We start from the raw sequence: 25,252 nt of genomic DNA on the forward strand, positions 1-25,252 counted from the left end.
ATGACCAGGCCCACATAGAATCTACACCCTCAAAAGCTAATCTGACAATGCTATTACATACAGGTGCTGGTCATATAATTAGAATATCATCAAAAAGTAGATTTATTTCACTAATTCCATTCAAAAAGTGAAACTTGTTTATTATATTAATTTATTAATATGTGTGCAACTGGGTGACAGTGAGGCAGCGTAGTCATGGGTCAAAACACCGCTCTTCTGTTCCGATCAAAACATTAAACAGGTTCTCCCCACTCAGTGATGCACCCACTGAGAAACCTGATGAAAGTGCTCTAGTTATTGGTGATTCTATTGTACGGAACGTGAATATAGAGACACCAGCCACCATAGTCAAATGTTTACCGGGAGCCAGAGCGCCTGACATCTTGGCAAATTTAAAAGTGCTGGCTAATGCTAAACGTAAATACAGTAAGATTGTTATTCATGCCGGCGCTAATGATGTTCGACTTCGCCAGTCGGAGATCACTAAAAATAACATTAAAGAGGTGTATGAACTTGCAAGCACGATGTCAGACACTGTAATATGCTCTGGTTCCCTCCTTGCTTACCAAGGAGATACTTGCAGATTGTCATCACTCAATGGCTGGATGTCTAAGTGGTGCCCACAGAATAACATAGGTTTCATAGACAATTGGACAAGCTTTTGGGGCAGACCTGACCTGTTAAAAAGAGATGGTCTTCATCCTTCCAGTGGTGGTGCCACTCTTCTCTCTAGAAATATGGCAAATAGTCTTAGTGTTTATACTTGACTAACTGGGGCCCAGGTCAGGAAGCAGACAGACTGGCTAAACCGACCGTCTGCCAGCTGCCTCACGTCACAGAGGTCAGCTAATTCTCAGCACATAGAGACTCTTTCACCTAGATATCACACTATAGAGACTGTGTCTGTTCCCCGAACTAAAAAATACAAAAAACGTCCAAACCAAGTTAAAGGAACACTCCACCGTTTTTTGAAATAGGGCTTATTCACATTATTTCCTACATTTAGAAGTAATTAGGTGGGTTTTTTTATTTTTTTTGATCACTTTTACTCAGGCCATGCTAGCTGGCAACAAAGGATTCCATTCCTTGTGCTAAGCTAAGCTAACGCCGACCCAGTCAAACTAAAACAATGCATGCACTGACACAAAAGATTGCATTTGCCCACCTATCTAAATGTAGGAAATAATGTGAATAAGCCCTATTTAAAAAAACGGTGGAGTGTTCCTTTAAGATTAACAATTTAATTGAGGTTCAACAAATAAAAAACAGATGCAATATGGATAAACAAATGATAAAGCTTGGCTTATTGAATATCAGATCCCTTTCTACGAAAACACTTTTTGTAAATAATATGATCACTGATCATAATATGGATGTGCTCTGTTTGACAGAAACCTGGCTAAAATCTGATGATTATATTATTTTAAATGAGTCCACCCCACCAAGATTCCTGTTATAAACATGAGCCGCGTCTAAAAGGCAAATGGGGAGGTGTTGCTTCAATTTATAACAACGTTTTCAGGATTTCTCAGAAGGCAGGCTTCAAGTATAACTCGTTTGAAGTAATGGTGCTTCATATAACATTATCCAGAGAAACACATTTTTATGATAAATCCCCTGTTATGTTTGTACTGGCTACTGTATACAGGCCACCAGGGCACCATACAGACTTTATTAAAGTGTTTGGTGATTTTACATCCGAGTTAGTTCTGGCTGCAGATAAAGTTTTAATAGTTGGTGATTTTAATATCCATGTTGATAATGAATAAGATGCATTGGGATCAGCATTTATAGACATTCTGAACTCTATTGGGGTTAGACAACACGTTTCAGGACCTACTCATTGTGGAAATCATACTCTAGATTTAATACTGTCACATGGAATTGATGTTGATAGTGTTGAAATTATTCAGCCAAGTGATGATATCTCAGATCATTATTTAGTTTTGTGCAAACTTCATATAGCCAAAATTGTAAATTCTACTTCTTGTTACAAGTATGAAAGAACCATCACTTCTACCACCAAAGACTGCTTTTTAAGTTATCTTCCTGATTCCTTAGCATATCCAAAACCTCAGAACAACTTGATGATGAAACAGAAACTATGGACTCTCTCTTTTCTAGCACTTTAAATACAGTTGCTCCTCTACACTTCAGGAAAGTCAAGGAAAACAGTTTGACACCATGGTATAATGTGCATACTCGCACCCTAAAGAGAGCAGCCCGAAAAATGCAGTGCAGCTGGAGGAAAACAAAACTAGAGGTATTTCGTATTGCTTGGCGGGAAAGCAAACTATCCTACAGAAAAGCATTAAAAACTGCTAGATCCGATTACTTTTCTTCTCTTTTAGAAGAAAACAAACATAACCCCAGGTATTTATTCAATACAGTGGCTAAATTAACGAAAAATAAAGCTTCAACAAGTGTTGACATTTCCCAACACCACAGCAGTAATGACTTTATGAACTACTTTACTTCTAAAATCGATACTATTAGAAATAAAATTGCAACCATTCAGCCGTCAGCTACAGTATCGCATCAGACAGTGCACTATAGACCCCCTGAGGAACAGTCCCACTCATTCTCTACTATATGAGAGGAAGAATTGTATAAACTTGTTATATCATCTAAACCAACAACATGTATGTTAGACCCTATACCATCTAAGCTTCTAAAAGAGGTGCTTCCTGAAGTCATAGATCCTCTTCTGACTATTATTAATTCCCTTATTGTCATTAGGATATGAACCCAAAACCTTCAAACTGGCTGTTATTAAGCCTCTCATCAAAAAAACACAACTTGACCCCAAAGAACTAGTTAATTATAGACCAATCTCGAATCTCCCTTTTCTGTCCAAGATACTAGAAAAGGTGTTATCCTCACAATTATATTCCTTCTTAGAGAAAAATGGTATATGTGAGGATTTCCAGTCAGGATTTAGACTGTATCATAGTACTGAGACTGCTCTCCTTAGAGTTACAAATGATCTGCTCTTATCATCTGATCGTGGGTGTATTTCTCTATTAGTTTTATTGGATCTTAGTGCTGCATTTGACACAATTGACCACAACATTCTTTTGCATAGACTTGAACACTTTGTTGGAATTAATGGAAGTGCATTAGCATGGTTTAAATCGTACTTATATGACCACCATCAGTTCATAGCAGTGAATGAAGATGTATCATATCGATCACAAGTGCAGTATGGAGTACCTCAAGGCTCAGTACTAGGGCCGCTACTCTTCACGCTTTATATGTTACCCTTGGGAGATATCATCAGGAAACATGGTGTTAGCATTCACTGTTATGCTGATGATACTCAGCTCTATATTTCTTCATGGCCCGGTGAAACACACCAATTTGAAAAACTAATGGAATGCATGGTCGATATAAAAAACTGGATGACGAGTAATTTCTTACTGCTAAATTCTGAAAAACAGAGGTGTTAATTTACAGTACCTAAAAACTTTGCTTGTAATAACCTAGAACACTGTCTTGGACTTGATTTCAATTCTTCGTCATCAGTTAGGAACCTAGGTGTGCTATTTGATCGCAATCTTTCCTTAGAAAGCCACGTTTCTAGCATTTGTAAAACTGCATTTTTCCATCTCAAAACTATATCTAAATTACAGCCTATGCTCTCAATGTCAAATGCAGAAATGTTAATCCATGCATTTATGACCTCAAGATTAGATTATTGTAATGCTTCATTGGGTGGTTGTTCTGCACGCTTAGTAAACAAACTACAGCTAGTCCAAAATGCAGCAGCAAGAGTTCTTACTAGAACCAGGAAGTATGACCATATTAGCCCGGTCCTGTCAACACTGCACTGACTCCCTATCAAATATCGTATAGATTTTAAAATATTGCTTATTACTTATAAAGCCCTGAATGGTTTAGCACCTCAGTATTTGAATGAGCTCCTTTTACATTATAATCCTCTACGTCCGCTACGTTATTAAAACTCAGGCAATTTGATAATACCTAGAATATCAAAATCAACTGCGGGCGGCAGATCCTTTTCCTATTTGGCGCCTAAACTCTGGAATAACCTACCTAACATTGTTCGGGAGACAGACACACTCTTGCAGTTTAAATCTAGATTAAAGACCCATCTCTTTAACCTGGCTTACACATAACATACTAATATGCTTTTAATATCCAAATCCGTTAAAGGATTTTTAGGCTGCATTAATTAGGTAAACCGGAACCGGGAACACTTCACATAACACCCTATGTACTTGGTACATCATTAGAAGAATGGCATCTACGCTAATATTTGTCTGTTTCTCTCTTATTCCGAGGTCACCATAGCCACCAGATCCGGTCTGTATCCAGATCAGAGGGTCACTGCAGTCACCCGGATCCAGTATGTATCCAGACCAGATGGTGGATCAACACCTAGAAAGGACCTACACCAGCAGATGACATGGCCCCCAAACCATCACTGACTGTGGAAACTTTACACTGGACATCAAGCAATGTGAATTGTGTGCCTCTCCTCTCTTCCTCCAGACTCTGGGACTCTGATTTCCAAAGGAAATGAAAAATGTACTCCCGTCTTACCAAATTTCGGAAAATAGTGTTAATTTACCTGGTTATTTCATTCGTGTTTGCGCGATTCAGTTATGCGAACTACTGCTATAGTAAACAGTAACTTTTGGACATCAACAAACGGTGTTCCAACATAGTTTTAGATCATCCTTTCAACTTCAGCGAACTCCCGCCGGAGCTACTGGGATCACCGTGGACAAGCGGATTACTCGTACCGACTGGAAGTGCTCGGTGTCGGCGTAGAGACCATAAACAAAGACGGGGAAAGCGTGGAGGGCTGTGTGCAAAGCTAAGGCTAAACCCACATCGACCAGCTCTGCCCAGCATCTTCCTTGCCAATGTACGGTCTCTGATGAACAAGATGGAAGAACTAAAGATCTGGACCCTCACACAGGAATGGCTTATGGACTGCAATGTTATGTTTTTCACTGAAACATGGCTCTGCAACGATGTCCCAAACCATGTGGTGCATATGGATGGACGCTCTTTCTTCAGGGATGACAGAGTAGCAGCAACCTCTGGTAAAAACAAGGGTGGTGGAGTATGCATGTATATAAACAAATCATGGTGTACAGACTCTGTCATTGTTGATACCTACTGCTCTGCTGATCTGGAGTTCCTGATTATCAAGTGCAGGCCATTCTATCTACCACGTGAGTTTACTTGCATTGTTGCTGCTGCAGTTTATGTACCTCCGGACGCTAATGCTAAAGTGGCTATGAAAGAACTTTGTGCTGCTATTAGCAAATTACAAATCCTGCACCCGGATGGAGCCTTTATTGTTGCTGGGGACTTCAATCACTGCACTTTAAGATCTGTTCTCCCTAAATTTCATCAAAATGTCTCCTGCACTACAAGGGGACATAAAACATTGGACCACGTTTATAATAATGTGACTGATGCCTACAAACTCACACCCCTCCCCCACCTGGGTCAGTCTGACCACCTCTCTTTGTTCCTGCTCCCCAAGTATACCCCGGTCATCAAATGTGTGAAACCTACAATAAGGACTGTTAAAATATGGCTGGAAGGTGCTGACTCAACTCTCCAACATCAATTCCAGCACAGAGACTGGAGCGAGTTTGCTACCCAGGCCACCACAAACTCTCAAATTAACATTGACACCTACACCAACTCTGTCCTGGAGCACATCAACAGATGTATGGGCAGAGTGACCAAACACAATCAGAAGCCCTGGATGAACGGAGAGGTTCGCTTCCTGCTCAAAGCAAGAGATGCAGCCTTCGGGCCTGGAGACCGGGAGGCTTACACCTCAGCCAGAGCCAACCTGATGAAGGGTATCTGCCAGGCCAAACTCACACATAAACAGAAGATTGAAGAACACTTTAATTCTTCAGACCCCCGGCATATGTGGCAAGGCATACAAACTATCACAGACTACAAACCACCTAACTCTGTGCCTCCCTCCAGCTCTGCCTCCCTCCTGGGGAACTCGTGGCCAAGTGGTTAGAGAGTTTGACTCCTAACGCTAGGGTTGTCGGTTCGAATCTTGGGCAAGCAATAACACGACTTAGGTGCCCTTGAGTAAGGCATCAAACCCCTCAACTGCTCCCCGGGTACTGCAGCATAAATGGCTGCCCACTGCTCCGGGTGTGTGTTCACAGTTTGTGTGTGTGGTCACTGCTCTGTGTGTGTGCACTTTGGATGGGTTAAATTCAGAGCACGAATTCTGAGTATGGGTCACCATACTTGGCTGAATGCTCAACGGATCACCGGCACCCAGTTAACTTCCATTGAGAACATTTATCATAAGCGCTGTCTGGGCAGGACAAGAAACATCATCAAGGATGCCTCTCACCCTAACCATGGACTTTTCACCTTCCTTCCATCCGGCAGACATTACAGGAGCCTACGCTCTCACACTAGTAGGCTCAGGAAGAGCTTCTTCCCCGAGGCTGTGACACTTCTGAACACCACACCACCAATCTAACCTGGACCTGCTCTTTTACTGCACTGGTCACAGTACTTTACATACATATATTTGCACTACTCATATTTTGCACAGACTGCACACTATTCTAGCTATTACTGTAAATTGTCTAAAGTTGTTACTGTACAAAGCACAGTAAACTATTTCTATTAAAAATATCATTGCACTACTGTTATTTTGCATATAATACATTGTTTAACAATACTTTTGCACACTCATCCAACTGTATTACCACTGTTCTCACGTTGCTGCTGTTCATAATGTTTATATAATCATACATTGCTCTGTTCATAATGTACAAACAATCCCTACATTTGCATTCCTATTTATATTCTGTACTCTGCTCAATACTGTATATAGCAAATCCAACGTACATTCTGTATATCATAGCTTCACTTACTCTGCACTTTTATGTATATAAAACACTATATTCTTGCACTTCTGGTTAGATGCTAACTGCATTTCATTAGCTCTGTACTTGTACTCTGCATAATGACAATAAAGTTGAATCTAATCTAATCTAATCTAATCAGAGAACATAACTTTGGACCACTCAGCAGCAGTCCAGTCCTTTTTGTCTTTAGATGCTTCTGATGCTGTCTGTTGTTCAAGAGTGGCTTGACACAAGGAACGCGACAGCTGGAAACCATGTCTTGCATACGTCTGTGTGTAGTGGTTCTTGAAGCACTGACTCCAGCTGCAGTCCACTCTTTGTGAATCTCCCCCACATTTTTGAATGGGTTTTGTTTCAAAATCCTCTCCAGGGTGCGGTTAATCCCTATTGCTTGTACTGTACACTTTTTTTCTGCCACATCTTTTCCTTCCCTTCACCTCTCTATTAATGTGCTTAGACACAGAGCTCTGTGAACAGCCAGCCTCTTTTGCAATGACATTTTGTGTCTTTCCCTACTTGTGCAAGGTGTCAATGGTCGTCTTTTGGACAACTGTCAAGTCAGCAGTCTTCCCCATGATTGTGTTGCCTACATAACTAGACTGAGAGACCATTTAAAGGCCTTTGCAGCTGTTTTGAGTTGATTAGCTGATTAAAGTGTGGTGCCAGGTGTCTTCAAAATTGAATCTTTTCGCAATATTCTATATATTGTGACGGGAGGAGCACAAGACAGACACAGTGGGCGTGGCGTCAGGCCTCTGAGAGGCTTTTTTAACAGAAAATCAAATCAGGGAATCTGGTGTCCTCGTCGTGCCCCTTCGTGTGGGTCGGGCAGTGTTCATGGAGGAAGGGTCCAGGTAAGGGGCGGAGTCCGGTGGCCGCACGCGCTCCCCTCTTCGGTCCGGGGCGCGAGGGGCAGCGGCTTCCTCTAGCGGCCGCATCACTCTCGTTGGCCGCGGCGCTGGCAGGGGATGGACGGCCCGGCATCCTGGCCCGACAGCCGTGTAAACGGGTGCGGTTCCCATCCGGAACGCGGGTCCGGCAGCTCACGTCTCTGGTGGCGCGGGAGTCCCTCAACGCACCCTTCCTGGACCCACGAGGACACCAGTGTGCATGCACGGGGAAGAGACCGGTCTTCCGAGGACTGGCGCGTTGGGCTTTTAAACAACGTCGGTGATGAGGCTCCATTTCCTTCAGGTGTGCCCCATCACACGCCGCCAGCCCTGACTCATCCAGCGCCCCTCCTCTCACACACCCACTCCAGTCGGGAGCCTGGTGAAGGGCGGCGATTTAGGACGGGGTGCCAGTGACAATCAGGGAGGAGGCAATTGAATTCAACAATTGCTTAAACACTGAGATAACAATATGTATCGAACTGTAAATTTGTTGTCAAAATTCAGGGTGTTTTTCTATACAACTGGGTTGAACATCATGATTTATTTTATTGTCTTAAAGTTGCTTTGAAATTATGTGTATTGTAAAAAATAAGTGTTATACAAATAAACTTTTTTTCATCATTCAAAAATGTATTTTAGAAGAAGATTAGTGTTAACAGGAAATGAAATGTGTCTTGGTTTATTGATCCCACATTCTGGACCATCTGCTTTAATTGATGGTCAGTGAAAAAAAAAAAAAAAAACCTTTGAGCATTGACGTGAACATTGAATTTGAAAGCTAACAAGAATGCTAATTCAAAGCACTGCTTGATATGCATCACAGGCCAAGACATAATCTGGCACACATGGTTTGTAGAGAGACTGATTGAAATGGTGCCTGAGAAAAATCCTGCTGCCCAGCCTGAAGAGCAGAGCCGAGGTTAACCATCAGCCGGCAGCCTGTGAGAAAGCTCTGCTGCACTCATGCAGAAAACATTCCCAAAATGCGACACATTCACACTTCTCCAGTCCCCTTCCTGACCGACTGCATGTCCCTGGAGGTTGGCTCTGACGTCAGTAGCGGAGCTGGGCTGGCCGCCAACCCTGTGGGCCCTTGATGGATGTGATGGGTCGAGTGTAGCGGGCCACGGAATGAAGCATGCTGTGCACAGAAAAACCAGTCCCGCTTAAACAGCCCTAATGACCCGTAAGGACCCAGCAGGCCCCCTATCCCATATTTTCACCAGTGCACTAACCCTTTAACCTTCTCCAGTTTTTGCTGCTCAGGTTACATACACACAGACACATGCACAGGAGAGGTGTGCACTACTCAAGTTTATTGATGGAGTTGTGTGATACAGTCACGTTATCATAAATGTTACACCAACAAATAATCTAAATCAAAATGGAACAAATGGAAGAACAAAAGGAAAATTAATTATTGCAGGTTCCTGAGAAAGAAAAAAACAACCTTACTGTGCCATATAGATTCCTGTCCATATGGAAAAGATATATGATAAAGATATTAAAATTGAATTGAATTAATATGTTTTGACTCAGATGTGTAAGTATATTTGTAATAATGAACAAGCATAAAAATATTTAAATATTTCTGAAATGAACAACCACTATCCAAATAGAAATATTCAGTATGATTGAATACTAGCCATATTACCAAGGGACAGAATTTGTGCAATAATACCACAGTTTGAGTGGAGACACAACCTTTGTCATCAGCAAAAAAAAGATATCCGATTGTGAATGAATATATGAATATCCAATTAAAACCATATTATTTTGAGTCAATTTATTTTTATATGTATGATTATATGGCTAGCTGCATTTTAACTCAACTAATTGTTGCATTTTTTTATTATATTTTTTTAGGAACAAACCAGGGACCCATTAGCTAAGAACCACTGTTACATTTTTATTTCCAAATCAAAGTACGTTTACCAGAAAATAAGCATAGAAACAAAATGCATTCAAAACATTAATGTTTACACTTGTGAAAAATAACATAATGTGCCCAAGAAAATCATTCTCAAAATCAATGACATTGTCACAGAAAGTAATCACAGCACTATTTTTAGAGCACAGGGCTCTTATCAAAGAATATTGGAGCACATGGCTATGAGCCCGTACCTGCAGGCTGGCTGCTGTTTTTCCGTTTCAGCCATCTGTCTACGGTCTCCACACTCACGCTCTCCAGTACAAACTCATCCAGCATCTGCGGGTGAAGGGAGAGATAAGCCTTCACTTTCTCATCTGTCAGACCTGCAACAGAGTGATCAAGATTAGTTTCATTCACAAAAAAGAACAACCACCAGTGTGAATATAAAAGGATCTTGCTAAAGCATTATAACAGGTCAGTCCTTGTCATGATTCTACATGGTTACACATGGTTGTCCATTGTTCCTAGTTCTAAAGAGAACATAACTATACATGCAAAATAAACTGTTTGGGTATCTTAACCAAGAGTTAGCTAGATTATATTGTACAAAGCTGCTTAAATGGGGTAAAATAATAATTGCATTCAAAAAACAGTGTCAGGCTTGATCACTGCATGTATTTTGCTTGTAAATTAGAACAAACAGGGTATTTGGCTATCTTACAGTGAGATTCTAATTCAGAGATGTGCTGTATATAGTCTGCCAGAAGGACACTGAAAATGGCACAGGAAACAGGTTTTCACTCGAAGTGGATATGGAAATGGATAAATGGTTATTTTAGACTGTTGTACTTAACTATTAAGGACAGCATACACATACAAAATATACAAATTAAATTATATTGGACTATACTGTATACTGACACCTGTTGGTGCAGCTGCAAGAAGTTTCAGTTTTGTTTATTAGGCTTTTTTTTGGTCTTTTGCTCTCTTCATAACACAAAGCTATCATATGTCTTCAGAAGATTTAAAATTGTTGTTCACATTTAATTTAGCCAGTCAAGTAAATTAAGAATTATTTTCTTATTTACAATCAGGCCCTGGCACCCCAATATAGTTCAAAGCTCATATGGACAACTTTTATGGTACTTTTAAAAAGAATTTAAATGTATTTATTTATTATTTTATATTATTTCTTTCAATTAGTATCCCCTTTAATGGTTAACAGACAAAAGAATATGGGGACTAGCATTAAGGTTTGTGGTGACAAAATGTGAATTTTTTAGATAAGCAAACATCCATTTACTGGGCCATTGCTGAAGCCAAGCACATTTCAGTTAGCTAACAACAAACCGCCCACACGTTTGTGGGTAGTTCTAGTAGAACTTTTATTTTTTATGACTGTTGTTATATTTACTCCACTACTGCTTGTCCTGTGGTTAACTCTTGCAAGAAATCCAATCCAAATCCAGTCTCAACTCTCTGCTTAGTGTCAGTATAAATTATTTATAGGCTACAGACAAAAATACACTAAAAAGATTATGATCCTCTGGAAACGTATGAAAAAACATCCAGCAAAAACTTTATTAAAATTTATTTGCACAGAAATCATGCTGTTTTACTGTTTAGGATTTATTGTTTACTACTGTACAAAGCTTAAACATTTATCTAAGTAATTATGAGAAATTAAATGTAAAGTCCTTACATCACATGAACAGTGTAAGATTGACTTTGCGTCAATGGAAATTTAGAGACTAGACCTCCAGGAACTAAAATGCCACGATGGAAATAAAATAAAACTAAACACATTGAGAATATGTGTGGCTTAATTTAATGTGCAAACCCGGGGGAAACACAGCTGGGAGGCATGTGTTACACACTATACACACACACATTAGCAGGAATATATTGAGACCCAAACTAGACCAAAAAAGGGTAGTGAGAGGCTACAGACTGATTTGAAGCATAACAACAAAAAACAAAAAAGATGAGAATGTCAGAGCCTTCACTCTTTGAACACTAAAACCACACAAGATATGTTAAAGACATTCATAATCCATACTCAGCCACACCCACAAACAGATTTATACAGACATTGCACTACAGTCTCCAGTCTCAAAGTGGAAGAAGCTGAATGCAAAATTTTGAATAACTTAAGTCCACTAATTCTGAATGTAATACAGGCTGGAATTATAACTGACAGTGTTTCTTCCTTTACAACAGTTTTTTACTATAGTACTGTAGCCTGATGAACTTTTGTATGGACATTTTCCGATAGTTGTGTGTTTGTTTTCTACAATCACAGTATCACAATTATATGAAAACAGGGATAAATTAAATAGTTTTAATCTATTTTAATGCTACTTTTACCTTGGCTCCATGTGTATTCTAACTAGCGATTCTGTTGCCATTAAATATCATCACTGTGCAAACATATTGTTATGCAAAACATTTTGTATTAGGTGGATAATGGAATGCTACTGAAGTACATATTACATAATAATTTGGCATTCAAATATACCGCAAATACGGAAACAATTGATTTTGTGTTGAATGAGAGACCCAACATTGGTTTCAGTTTTGTTTAGCATAATTCGTTTTGTCTTGTCGTTTATATTGCTATAGCTTCTTATATTTTTAATGCTTGTTCTTTTGTAAATACTGTTAATTGAAAGGATTGTTATGGAGTGAAGGGAACTAAAGTAAAGAGTTGGACTTGTAACCCAAAGATCGCAGGTTCAAGTCTCAGTGCTGGCAGTTGTCGTCGGTGGGGGGGAGTGAATAAACAGCACTCTCTTCCATCCTCAATACCCATGGCTGAAGTGCCCTTGAGCAAGGCACTGAACCCCCAGTTGCTCCCTGGTCACTGGATATATAGCTGCCCACTGCTCCAGGGGTGTATTCACTTCTCACTGCTGTGTGTGTGGACTTGGATGGGTTAAATGCAGAGCACCAGCCCCACTCCGGACCTAGAGCCCAGCCCACCATCTCCCTGATGCAGGAAGTGAATGACTGAGCCCACTGCTGACAGAAAGATAGAGCTCTTAGAGAGATCTTAGTGACTGGGAATCTGATCTGGAAATCAAACTGCCCCCTCTCCTGTCTGTCTTCTCTGCTGGTCCCGTCCAGCTCTCCTCTGTCCTTGGTTTCCTCGTCCAGCCCTGAGGGGGCTTCTGATCCTCCAGTGCCCACTCCTAGAAAGTTTCCTCCAGGGCCTGCTCCTAGAATGTGCCCTTCATTGCCCGCTCCTCTGAAATTCCCACCTTCCCACCCGCTCCAGCCTTTTCCACTGTCATCTGGCAGCCCCTATGCTCACCCTCAGCCCACCACCTGTGCGCTGGATTTGCAGCAGGTCTGGCACTCTCCATTGGTGTCATGGCTGGAGGATCCCTTGTCTCGGCCTCCAGCCTCTGAGTCCCAGACTCCGCCTCAGCCCTTCGAACCAGCGGCTCCACCATGGCTCCTAGCTCCCTCCTCTCCACCGTGGCCCATCAGTCCACCAGCTCAGCCGGGCTCCCTCGACCCTCCGGCACAACTTTAATCTGTTGTCGACTATCCGCCGCCCTGGGACTCCACTCTTCTGGCTCCGCCTCGTCCTTCCATCCCTCAGGCTCTGTCAGGCTCCTCCTTCCCTCCAGCTCCACCTCAGTCCTCGGTCGCGCTGGCTCCACCATGGCCTTCTGGATCCCCACCCTCACCTCTGTCACCTCGGGGGTCTGTCCTCCACCTGAACCTTCTACTTGGCTCTTGGTTCCCGCCCAGCCCCCCCCCCCCCCCCCATGTTGTTCCATGGTGCAAGGTCGCACCTTCCGGGAGGGAGGAGCAGAGGTGTCAAGTAACGAAGAGTACAAATACTTCGTTACCTTACTTAAGTAGAAGGGAAGGGAAGTCGTGGCCTAATGGTTAGAGAGTCGGACTCCCAATCGAAAGGTTGTGAGTTTGAGTCCCGGGCCGGCAGGAATTGTGGGTGGGGGGAGTGCATGTACAGTTCTCTCTCCACCTTCAATACCATGACTTAGATGCCCTTGAGCAAGGCATCGAACCCCCAACTGCTCCCCGGGCGCCGCAGCATAAATGGCTGCCCACTGCTCCGGGTGTGTGCTCACAGTGTGTGTGTGTGTTCACTGCTCTGTGTGTGTGCACTTTGGATGGGTTAAATGCAGAGCACAAATTCTGAGTATGGGTCACCATACTTGGCTGAATGTCACTTCACTTTCAAATTTGGGGTATCTATACTAGAGTTATTATTTTTCAGCCGACTTTTTACTTCTACTCCTTACATTTTCACGCAATTATCTGTACTATCCGCCGCCCTGGGACTCCACTCTTCTGGCTCTGCCTCGTCCTTCCATCCCTCAGGCTCTGTCAGGCTCCTCCTTCCCTCCAGCTCCACCTCAGTCCTCGGTCGCGCTGGCTCCACCATGGCCTTCTGGATCCCCACCCTCATCTCTGTCACCATCTGCTCTGCCTTGGCCCTCCGGATCCTCTGTGTCACCCTGGCTCATTGGCTCTCAGTCTCCGCCTTGGGTTCCTCCTCCACCTGTTTCGCCGCCATTCGTCGGCCACCTGGAATCGTCAGCCCTTCCTCCACCATGGGTCCACCCTCCATCGGCTCCACTGTGGGCCACCATCATGGCTGTGACCTGGGTCCTGCCTGGCTCCTCCTGCTCCGGGTTCCTCCTGGCTCCTTCCTCCGCCGTGTCATCCCTGGCTCCAGCCTCTGTGGTCTCTGTCTGCTGGCTCCCTCTCGGGGGTCTGTCCTCCACCAGAACCTTCTACTTGGCTCTTGGTTCCCGCCCAGCCCCCCCCCCCCCCATGTTGTTCCATGGTGCAAGGTCGCACCTTCCGGGAGGGAGGAGCAGAGGTGTCAAGTAACGAAGAGTACAAATACTTCGTTACCTTACTTAAGTAGAAGGGAAGGGAAGTCGTGGCCTAATGGTTAGAGAGTCGGACTCCCAATCGAAAGGTTGTGAGTTTGAGTCCCGGGCCGGCAGGAATTGTGGGTGGGGGGAGTGCATGTACAGTTCTCTCTCCACCTTCAATACCATGACTTAGATGCCCTTGAGCAAGGCATCGAACCCCCAACTGCTCCCCGGGCGCCGCAGCATAAATGGCTGCCCACTGCTCCGGGTGTGTGCTCACAGTGTGTGTGTGTGTTCACTGCTCTGTGTGTGTGCACTTTGGATGGGTTAAATGCAGAGCACAAATTCTGAGTATGGGTCACCATACTTGGCTGAATGTCACTTCACTTTTTTCACTTTCAAATTTGGGGTATCTATACTAGAGTAATTATTTTTCAGCCGACTTTTTACTTCTACTCCTTACATTTTCACGCAATTATCTGTACTTGCTACTCCTTGAATTTTAAAAATAGCTTCGTTACTGCTATTTCATTTCGGCTTGTCACCATAAAAAAAAAAAAAAAAAAAAAAAACCTATCCAGATAAATCGCGCCATCCGGATGAAGTGAATTGAATTGTGGTTGGATGAGAAGTATAAACAAATACCATTCCGACACCCTATTGGTTTGTACATGATCCATCGCACCTGCACATGACACAAATCACATCACACTCCAGCAAGAACCAGTTTTGGGTTCGTTTATCAAAAAATATATTTCTTAAAAGTAGGGTTGGGTATGGAACCGGTATGCACCGAACCGAATAAGAGGAAGCAGATTTCGGTGCCTTTTAAATGCCTGCGATCGATTGAAATGTTTGTCCTGGTTCTCCGAAATGTACACATGAAGCACGGGCATCACTAGGCTTTTTTAGCGGGACTGTAGCATTTAGCTCCATAAACTGTACACAAATTCGCGATCGCCTCAGTCAGTCCCCTTAAATGTCATAAGAAACCGGCGTCAGACCGGTCTCCTCTCCATCTTACAGCCCGCTCTTCAATCCGCGGACCACGGTGGAGCAGCGCGAGCAGACTCAAACACAAACAAAGGACACAAGGTATGTGTTTATCGATAGATTGTTAGAATATCCGTATCTGTGCAGTTCTTTGTCATAAATACAGTTTACAAAAGGTCACGAAGGAGCAGTCGGTTTCTCATCTACTGTAAAGTTTTCGCTGCGTTCACCGCTCATCACACCCTTAACACATATGAACGAACACATACTTTAATTACACATTTAAATATACTTAATTTAATCATACGTACTTTATACATAGACTAGCTACTGTGCAAAAGTCTTACGCACGTTAGTATTTTCACTTAAAAGAATGGTGTTCGGCCAATTATTTATATATTTTGCTGTAGTGTGCCAGTATAAAATATCAGTTTACATTTCCAAACATTCATTTCGCCATTGCCAGACTGCTTGTGCATTCAAAATCGCACTAGATTATTATTAAAATGAATGGCAAACTGATATTTCTTACTGACACACTACAGCAAAAGATATTAATAACTGGCTTAAAACCCTTTTTTGGGGTAAAAATACTAATGTGCCTAAGACTTTTGCACAGTACTGTACTTTACAAACGACATTGTTGCTACTTTATAAAGAATAACCATACAGTAATTCACAGAACTGATTAAAGACAGTGACAGACAGCACTCATTTTAACTAAATATCAGAGAGATTGACAGGGATACAGTAGAAACATTATGTGTGATTTTGTATTAAATAATGACCCAGATTGTGAAATACATTTATTAGCCTTAGATTAAGGGAAGCACAACTTGGGAAATGAGAGCATCCAAGGTGAAAGCTTTGGATTTATTTTAAATATTTGTAATGTTCTTTAATGTTATCCATAGTTTTTTTGTGGCTCTTTTTTTTATGTATCGGTTCAGGCACAGTTTATGCACCGGTACGGTTTTAAAAGTATCGAAATGGCACTGGACCCTACTTAAAAGTTATTTATTTCTAAATTTCTAAAAGTTATTTATTTGGCTCATTTACCAAATGCGTGATTTCTCTTCATCCACCACAAATGAAGCTACTGTAGGTAGTTTGGTAGCGAGATGTTTTAATGAATTATCGTTTGCGATTGACGACACGATTGACAATGTTGTGATAAGTAGGCTATACCAACTTTGTAACTCGTTACCCCCCCACACTGGACATAGCAGATGTATGTAGCGTTTTAGATTTGATTAATCACTTGGATTAGTCATTCATTTTGACAGCACTATAATGTTTATTGTAAATAGACAACCATAGAAGAGTAATTGTTACTAAGCCTGCACCAATGTTCTTGTCCATTGCCCTCGCAGATTCCTGCAGCTAAGCTTGGATGTACATTTACATTCCATTAAAAGTTATTGATGACATGCCTCTGAAGTTTGACTTTTTGCACCATAACAATACTTATAGGCAACTAGTCATCATATCTCTAGTTCTTTAATGTATTTGCATTGTACTAAAGTGCGTTCATTTTCAATGGGCATATATGCGGCTGAAACAGGTAGCCTAGTGCATCCCTAATTAATATTACATTATAGTCATTATGGCCTATGGCCTTTAGAAAAATGTTTTTTTGAGGAGGTGGGGTAGTGTGGTGCAGCCTAAGCTTTTGTTCTTAATTAATGGCATTTTTTCCCCTTACATTACTTTTAATTTTATACTTTAAGTAGTTTTTTAAACCAGTACTTTTACACTTTTACTTGAGTAAAAAGCTTGAGTTGATACTTCAACTTCTACAAAAGTCTTTTTAAACCCTAGTATCTATACTTCTACTTGAGTAATTTGGATGTCAATACTTTTGACACCACTGGGGAGGAGTAATGTCATGCCCCTGGACTCATTAGGTTGTGTTTTCCCTCCATGTGTTCCATGTCCGATGGTTATTGTGTCATGTTCAGGTGTGTCTTGTAATCACCCTCATTAACGTTCCCTTTATAAGTTGCATTCTGTTCAGCGTTTGGTTGTCAGGTCTCGTCGACGTGTACGTGTGGTTCTGCCTCCTACCCTTGGATTAACCCTATGTGGATTATTAAAGACTTTGTATCATTATCATCACATGCCTTGTTTACGTGCTTCTCTTCCTTACCACACTGTGACAAAAACCTTCCATCCTATTTGACAAAATTACAGAAATTAAGTTAAAAATAAGTTAAACAAAATGCCTAACTTAACCAAAAAACATTTTCTGATCTTTTAGTAAACTCTTTTATTCAGATTCTTTCTAAAATTATAACAAGCGTATTCATTTAAATGTTACAGAGATCAAAAGGTACTGCAGAACAGGAACAACCCATCCTATTAATTATTCCACTGAACTACACTCTCGGTTCTTTCATTAAACTCTCACTCACATATCTCTACTGGTCTATTTTTGAAGGTATACTTTAAAACATTGTTTTTTTTTTTTAACCTTAACTTCTAATCCCTACTACAATGTTTTCACTGCTAGAATGTGTATTTGTAAAAAAAAAAAAAAAAAAAAAAAAAAAAACTTATTTTGTCAAATTGATGGAAAGCATTTTGGATTATTTGTAAATATTTGTTTAAAATTCTGTAAATTAAGGAACATTTTCAGTTAAGCAACCTTTGATAGCTTGTCGGGGGAAAAAAACATGGTGATGTATGGAGGCACAAGTCTGTATACGCAGTGAGAGACTGATGCTGTCCAGACACAAGACACAGCTCTTCAGGAGCGTAACGCCTCACGAGACTCCCAGAGTCAGTGCTGACGCACATGGGCAAAGAACACTGCTTCATAAATCAGACACTGGAGGGGAAGCAGACACACAGGCTGAGTATGAGAAGTGAGAAATTACACTAATCGGCCTTCTGTGAGTTTTCTTGCAGCATAAACTTACGTTAGATAACTGCTGTTTGTGTCTCTCATCATATTAAAACATACACAGTTCTATCAGATCCCAAATATAAGTTGTAAATAAACAATTTGGTAATTTAATTTGCGGGTAGCCATTTACTTCCATGGATTCATGCTGAAAAAAAGCCTAAGCTGATTGGCTGGTCTTAGCCGGTGTAAGTTGGAACTAGCTGGTCTCCATAGCCTGGCCAAGCTCAGTCAGCATGCGCTAAAGAAATGGCAGCACATATGGGTTATCAAATTGTTATAACCCACATTTTACTGATACATCTGGCCTAAAATTTTGTGCTGTCACCTTGTGCTGTTGACATTCTGAAACTGCATGATTTGTAAATTATGCTTGACGTGCCACATACTGTATAATACATTTATAATATATATAACTTTTTATTGTTTATTGTGTTAAAGGAAAAAGAGCTGTAACAATATTACTGGTCTAATCACATGCTACATCATCAAAGCTTCTGATGCCAGAAGCCATCATATGATGCCAGAGATCACAACAGCAAACCAAAGCAACAGCCCAAAACCACAAAGTACTCAAGACTCACCACCCTTTATATCCCTGCATTAATCTTTAAATGGCCAATAGCGATCACTAGACTGCTGTGCCCCATGTTTTGTAATTTTTTTTTATTTCTCCACAAAGACAAAAACAACTTTTTCACTTGCCCAAACTGAACTAAAATTGAACAAATGTTATCGTATCAATACCGGAATGGAAGTTAGTTTTATTTTCTTGGTTTCACATGTGAAACTTTAAGTGATATTTATTTTATAACTGTGCATAGCTTATTTATAATTTTATAGTTATTAGTAGACTAGTAAAGTCAAGCTTTACTACTATTGCTTACACATAGGGTTAAGGATTTTACTGCACTCTAAGTCAAATAAAACCTCAGCATCGTCACACAGAATTTGCGAAATATCATGAATGGAAAATTAAAACATGTGGCTTGCTTAGAAGAAGTGTGCTACTACTTTTCTAAGTGTGCTGAACTTATTTTTCGCCTGGCACATCATGAAACTAGGCACAAATCCACAGACTTACACTGAAGAAGGGACCCGAGACATAGGGGATTTAGACGTGGGCTCTTAAGACTTGGGCCAACTAGAGCCAAGATTTTTGCTCTATTTAAAACTGAATTACAGATACCTTTTTAAATTTTAATTTTAAAAGTTGATTTGGCACATTCCATAAATTTAAAATTAAATAAAATTTCACGATTGTGTGCAGAATTCCAATTCATCATCCTGTGTGGCCAATTCAGCTCAAATCTAGTGTATAAACTGAAAGGAAGCAAATTCTTAAACTCTGAATTTTGATGAACCACCTACAACACTCTCATAGTGAATTTTTGCAATGCCACCTAAAATATTATTCATACAATGTAAAGATCTAGCTTTATATTTCTGCACTAATTTCTGTCAGCATTTAATTATTTATTCATTTGCTAAGCAGATTCACTTATCCAGGAAGGTTGACAATTTTCAAATTTTCACTTGTGTTGCATCTTCCAGACATGAAGTGATCATGGCATAACTTTTAAAGTAAAATTTGCCTTCTGAATTTAAACTAAATTTCAGGTCATAAAAAAGAATGTAGAATTGTAATTTGAATTTAAACTTTTAAGGAAGTAGAATTAAAAAAAAAAAATTAACTACACTTTACACCAATATAGGTCATACACGATTTGTTTGTTTTCAGATTCACGCATGCTTACTGTACGACTTTTGTGCATCACCACAATCAGCTTTACCTGAATTGCAATCCTCATCTATCCAAACTTTACCAGTAAGATGCTGGTTATCCAGATGATAAATGTGGGATCTTTTGACGTTTCGTTCACTCTGTATTTCACACATAGTGAAGTGTGAGGCAAACAATCAAAGAATATGACAGAGCTCGTGTTTTAAAGTGAAACCCATTGGAATTAATAATTCACTAAAATCGCAACGCGAGTCTCTGTTCTCTCTGATGTAATCAGCCTAGTTTTCTTCAAATTAGCACTGTTTTGGAACAATTATTCGAACGCATTCCCTTACTGGATTATTGGACTGAAAACATTTCCTTAGTTTAGCAGCCTAAAATGATCTGATCACAAACAGAAGTGAAAGTGAATTAAAAGATTAGAATATAAATTGTGTAGTTATTCAGTAATTTTTCATTAAATTATTTTATTTTTACTACTGTGTGTAGATAGATAGATAGATAGATAGATAGATAGATAGATAGATAGATAGATAGATAGATAGATAGATAGATAGATAGATAGATAGATAGATAGATATAGGATTAATTAAATTGAATGTTTTGTCACAATAGTTAAATGAAATGTAACTATTGTGCAAAAGATTTATAGTACTGTTATGTATCGTGAAAAACACTACAAATAAAATATATTTAAAATAATAATATAATAGGTATGATTCATGAAATTTTAAAAGTTGATTTGGCACATTCCATAAATTTAAAATTAAATAAAATTTCACGATTGTGTGCAGAATTCCAATTCATCATCCTGTGTGGCCAATTCAGCTCAAATCTAGTGTATAAACTGAAAGGAAGCAAATTCTTAAACTCTGAATTTTGATGAACCACCTACAACACTCTCATAGTGAATTTTTGCAATGCCACCTAAAATATTATTCATACAATGTAAAGATCTAGCTTTATATTTCTGCATTAATTTCTGTCAGCATTTAATTATTTATTCATTTGCTAAGCAGATTCACTTATCCAGGAAGGTTGACAATTTTCAAATTTTCACTTGTGTTGCATCTTCCAGACATGAAGTGATCATGGCATAACTTGGAAAAATAAAAGATTCACGCAAAACAGCAGAGTTTGTTGCATCCCTTGCCAGTGGTTCTTGGAAAGAGTCAGATGGACATCAGTCCAAAACATTACTCTTGGGTTGGAAAATCACTTACTTAACACAGATGAAGCACAAGAATAGTTCGGATTCTGTAATTATTATTATTATTATTATTATTTACACAATGGGCAAAGAACACCAAAACAAGGAGAACTATGATCAAATGATGAGGGTGGTGATATGCAGACATAGGCGCTGATAATGTCTCTTACACAGCCCAGGCTGTCCTTGAAAACAAAGAGCATTTGTTCCTAATCAACATTTGAAACTCAAGCTAGCAACTATAAACTGTAGACAAGTGACATAGCGAAGATATGATACAAGAGTTAAGACATCAGACTTCACAGTAATGTGATCTTACAGGCACTCCCCTTTCAGTTTGTTCTTTTAAACAACACAATCATAGAAGTGCGTTTGTAATATCAACAAAGAATACATTTTGATAGCAATGTTTCCAAGATCCTGATAAATTGTTGCCTATGTATACTTTCTGATTTGAAATTAGATTTGAATATCCTGAAGCAGTAAATGAATAGTGTTACAGCATGTTTAGGCTTCAGATTTTGCTTCTATATAAACAAAATGGTGCAGCTGTAGAACAGAGTGAGACTGCCAAAAACATGAAAAAATGTACACATTTATGTAATTATGTAATGTATGTAATGTTTAAGTATAAAAGTGCCTGCAAAATGCACCATTTTAAATGCTTTACTGTTATCATAACAGCGTCTTATTTTTCATTTTCATGCGTTATCATGGCCACTGGGCTGTGTAGGGGAGGCTAGAATTGGTTAAATACAGGTGTGTCCAAAAAAGAAAATACCAATGTCAATCCAGTATCCAAACACATGTAAGAAAATCAATTGCAATTTAGTATGCAAATGTAACAAGGTGTTATCAACTAATTAAAAAATTGCCAAATTGTCCCAAACTGAACTGCATTATGCATCACTCTGTTTATTATAAGTTTATAGTACTTTAAAAGTTACATTTTTATTTTAGGCTGGTCTGCCTCAGTCGAGGAAGTTGTGGCCTAGTGGTTAGAGAGTTTGACTCCTAATCCTAGGGTTGTGGGTTCGAATCTCGGGCCGGCAATACCACGACTTAGGTGCCCTTGAGCAAGGCATTGAACCCCCAACTGCTCCCGGGTGCTGCAGCATAAATGGCTGCCCACTGCTCCAGGTGTGTGTTCACAGTGTGTGTGTGTGTTCACTGCTCTGTGTGTGCACTTTGGATGGGTTAAATGCAGAGCATGAATTCTGAGTATGGGTCACCATACTTGGCTGAATGTCATGTCACTTCACTTCACTCACTCACTCAGTTGTCTAACAGCACTCGTCAATGTCAATGGTATAGTCATATAGTCAAGTCAAGTCTGCTTTATTGTCAATGCTTCCACATGTACAGTACATACAGAGAATCGAAATTGCGTTACTCTCGGACCCCCAATGTCAATGGTCAATCAATCAAAGTAGGTGGGGTACTATATATATATATATATATATATATATATATATATATATACATAGTCAAGTGAATTCAAGTCTGCTTTATTGTCAATTCTTCCACATCTACAGTACATACATACAGAGAATCGAAATTGCGTTACTCTCAGATAACAGATAACATTAACATTAGAGCCTAAAAATCTAGATCAAATATAAAATGTTGATACAACTATACAATAAGGGAATGTATAAAATACATATAATAAAATTAAAAATAAAGTTAAATAAAGCAGCGCAAGGCACATGGCAGATAGAGTGCAAATCAATGAAGTGAACCACAGTGCAGATAAAAGATTTTTAGTGCAAAAAAAGCTTATTTAGTCCGATTAAAGTGACAAAGGGCTCAAGAGCAGTTATTTTATTTAACTCACTGATGAGGTAGTGGAATGACGTCAGTTCCATGCTAAATGAGGTAATGAGCAGACCAATGCTGCACAAAGTGACTGGTGCATGTCATCGTATATTAGTGGGGGGGGGGACCTGGGGATGTGGGATCTGGGGAGGGGTTATATTTCAATGGTGCTTGGGGCAGAAGAGGGGAGGGGGGGCAAGTTCGGGAGGGAGTTCAGCTTCCTGACAGCCTGGTGGATGAAGCTGTCCTTCAGTCTGCTGGTCCTGGCCTGTAGACGCCGCAGTCTCCTCCCTGATGGCAGCAGACTGAAGAAGCTGTTTGATGGGTGTGTGGGATCACCTGCGATGCAGAGGGCTTTACGGATGAGAGGGGTTCCGTAAATATCCTGCAGGGAGGTGAGAGAGACAACAATGATCTTCTCAGCTGGTCTCACTATGTGTTGCAGAGTCTTTCGGCAGGACGCATTGCAGGCGCCATACAACACAGTGATGCAGCTCGACAGGATGCTCTCGATGGTGCCTCTGTAGAAGGTGTACATGATGGGGGGCGGGGCTCTGGCTCTCCTCAGTTTGCAGAGGAAGTAGAGACGCTGTTGTGATTTCTTGGCCAGTGCTGCTGTGTTTTCAGTCCAGGGGAGGTCCTCTGTGATGTGCACACCCAGGAACTTGGTGCTGCTCACTCTCTCCACAGTCACACCGTTGATGGTCAAAGGGACGTGCTTAGTGTGCACTCTCCTGAAGTCAACAACAATCTCCTTAGTCTTCTCCACGTTCAGAGAGAGATTGTTTTCCCTGCACCACCCGGCCAGGCGGCTCACCTCGCTCCTGTAGTTTGTCTCATCTTTGTTGCTAATGAGACCCACACAGTCGTGTCATCTGCAAATTTAATGAAGAGGTTGGAGTTGTGTGACGGTGTGCAGTCATGGGTCAGTAGAGTGAGGAGGAGGGGGCTCAGCACACATCCTTGGGGGGCCCCAGTGTTCAGTGTGATGGTGCTGGATGTGTTTCTGCCGATCCGTACTGCCTGAGGTCTTCCCGTGAGAAAGTCGAGCAGCCAGTTGCACAGCAAAGTGTTGAGCCCCAGCTGGACCAGTTTGTAAATGAGCTGTTGAGAGATGATTATGTTGATGCTGAACTGAAGTCTATGAAAAGCATTGAACATTGTGACATATGAGTCCTTTTTGTCCAGATGTGTGAGTACTGAGTGGACGGCAGTGGAGATGGCATCATGGGTCGACCGGTTGGACCGATATGCAAACTGGAAGGGGTCCAGGGAGGGGTGGAGCGCAGACTTGATGTTGTGCATGACTAGCCGTTCAAAGCACTTCATGAGGATGGGAGTAAGTGCAATAGGACGGTAGTCATAGAAGCAGGATGGAGATGCCTTCTTCGGAACTGGAATGATGGTGGTAGTTTTGAAACATGTGGGAACAACAGCCTGACTCAGTGAGATGTTGAAAATGTCTGTGAAGACATCAGTGAGTTCTGCTGCGCAGTCTCTTGGTACACGCCCAGGGATGTTGTCAGGATCTGGAGCTTTGCATGCATTGATCCTGCTGAAGGACCTCATCACACTGTCTGGGGTCAACGTCATCACCTGGTCGCCGGGAGGAGGTGGAGTCTTCTGTGCAGTGGTGCTCAGGGAACTACACTAACCTTTTCCACTGGTGGCACTTGCGCTACTAACTTTTTCAGTTACTGGTGCAAAACATGATTTGGTAGCACAAATTATTTATAGGAAGCCGCTCTGGATAATAATGAACAATAATGAAACTGTATTGCATACAGATGTGCTTTTTATTTTACTTGCCATCTTTTAAACCACATGCCTTCTTGTTTTATTTCTTACAGTACACACAGTGCATTGCTCCGTCTTGGTATAACCCAGGGCCGTAGCTGGGGTTAGAGGGGCCCTGGTGCAGGTTGTACAGTGGGCCCTATCTGAAATTGTTTAATTTGTACTGTATGTTCGTTCTATTTATTTATTTGTGCTATTTACCCAATGGTTAAGTTTTTTTTAGGTTTGTAGGTGTCCAGAAACTAATTTAAAATAGCACTG

At 40.8% G+C, this 25,252-nt stretch overlaps 2 protein-coding genes across 2 annotated transcripts in view; both read right to left on the reverse strand.

Moving 5' to 3' along the window:
• The window catches only part of LOC132110970 (cAMP and cAMP-inhibited cGMP 3',5'-cyclic phosphodiesterase 10A-like), a 192,685-nt gene that overhangs the window by 88,934 nt on the left and 78,499 nt on the right, over positions 1-25,252 (reverse strand). The window contains exon 2 of the mRNA XM_059518121.1: positions 9,917-10,048. Coding sequence (XP_059374104.1) covers positions 9,917-10,048 — 132 coding nt within the window. The remainder of the gene's footprint in view (positions 1-9,916; positions 10,049-25,252) is intronic.
• The window catches only part of LOC132110972 (vesicle transport protein SFT2A-like), a 277,590-nt gene that overhangs the window by 77,595 nt on the left and 174,743 nt on the right, over positions 1-25,252 (reverse strand). The window lies entirely within an intron of this gene.

Source organism: Carassius carassius, chromosome 30 (genome assembly GCF_963082965.1).
Source record: "Carassius carassius chromosome 30, fCarCar2.1, whole genome shotgun sequence".
In the NCBI taxonomy this organism is placed as follows: Eukaryota; Metazoa; Chordata; class Actinopteri; order Cypriniformes; family Cyprinidae; genus Carassius; species Carassius carassius.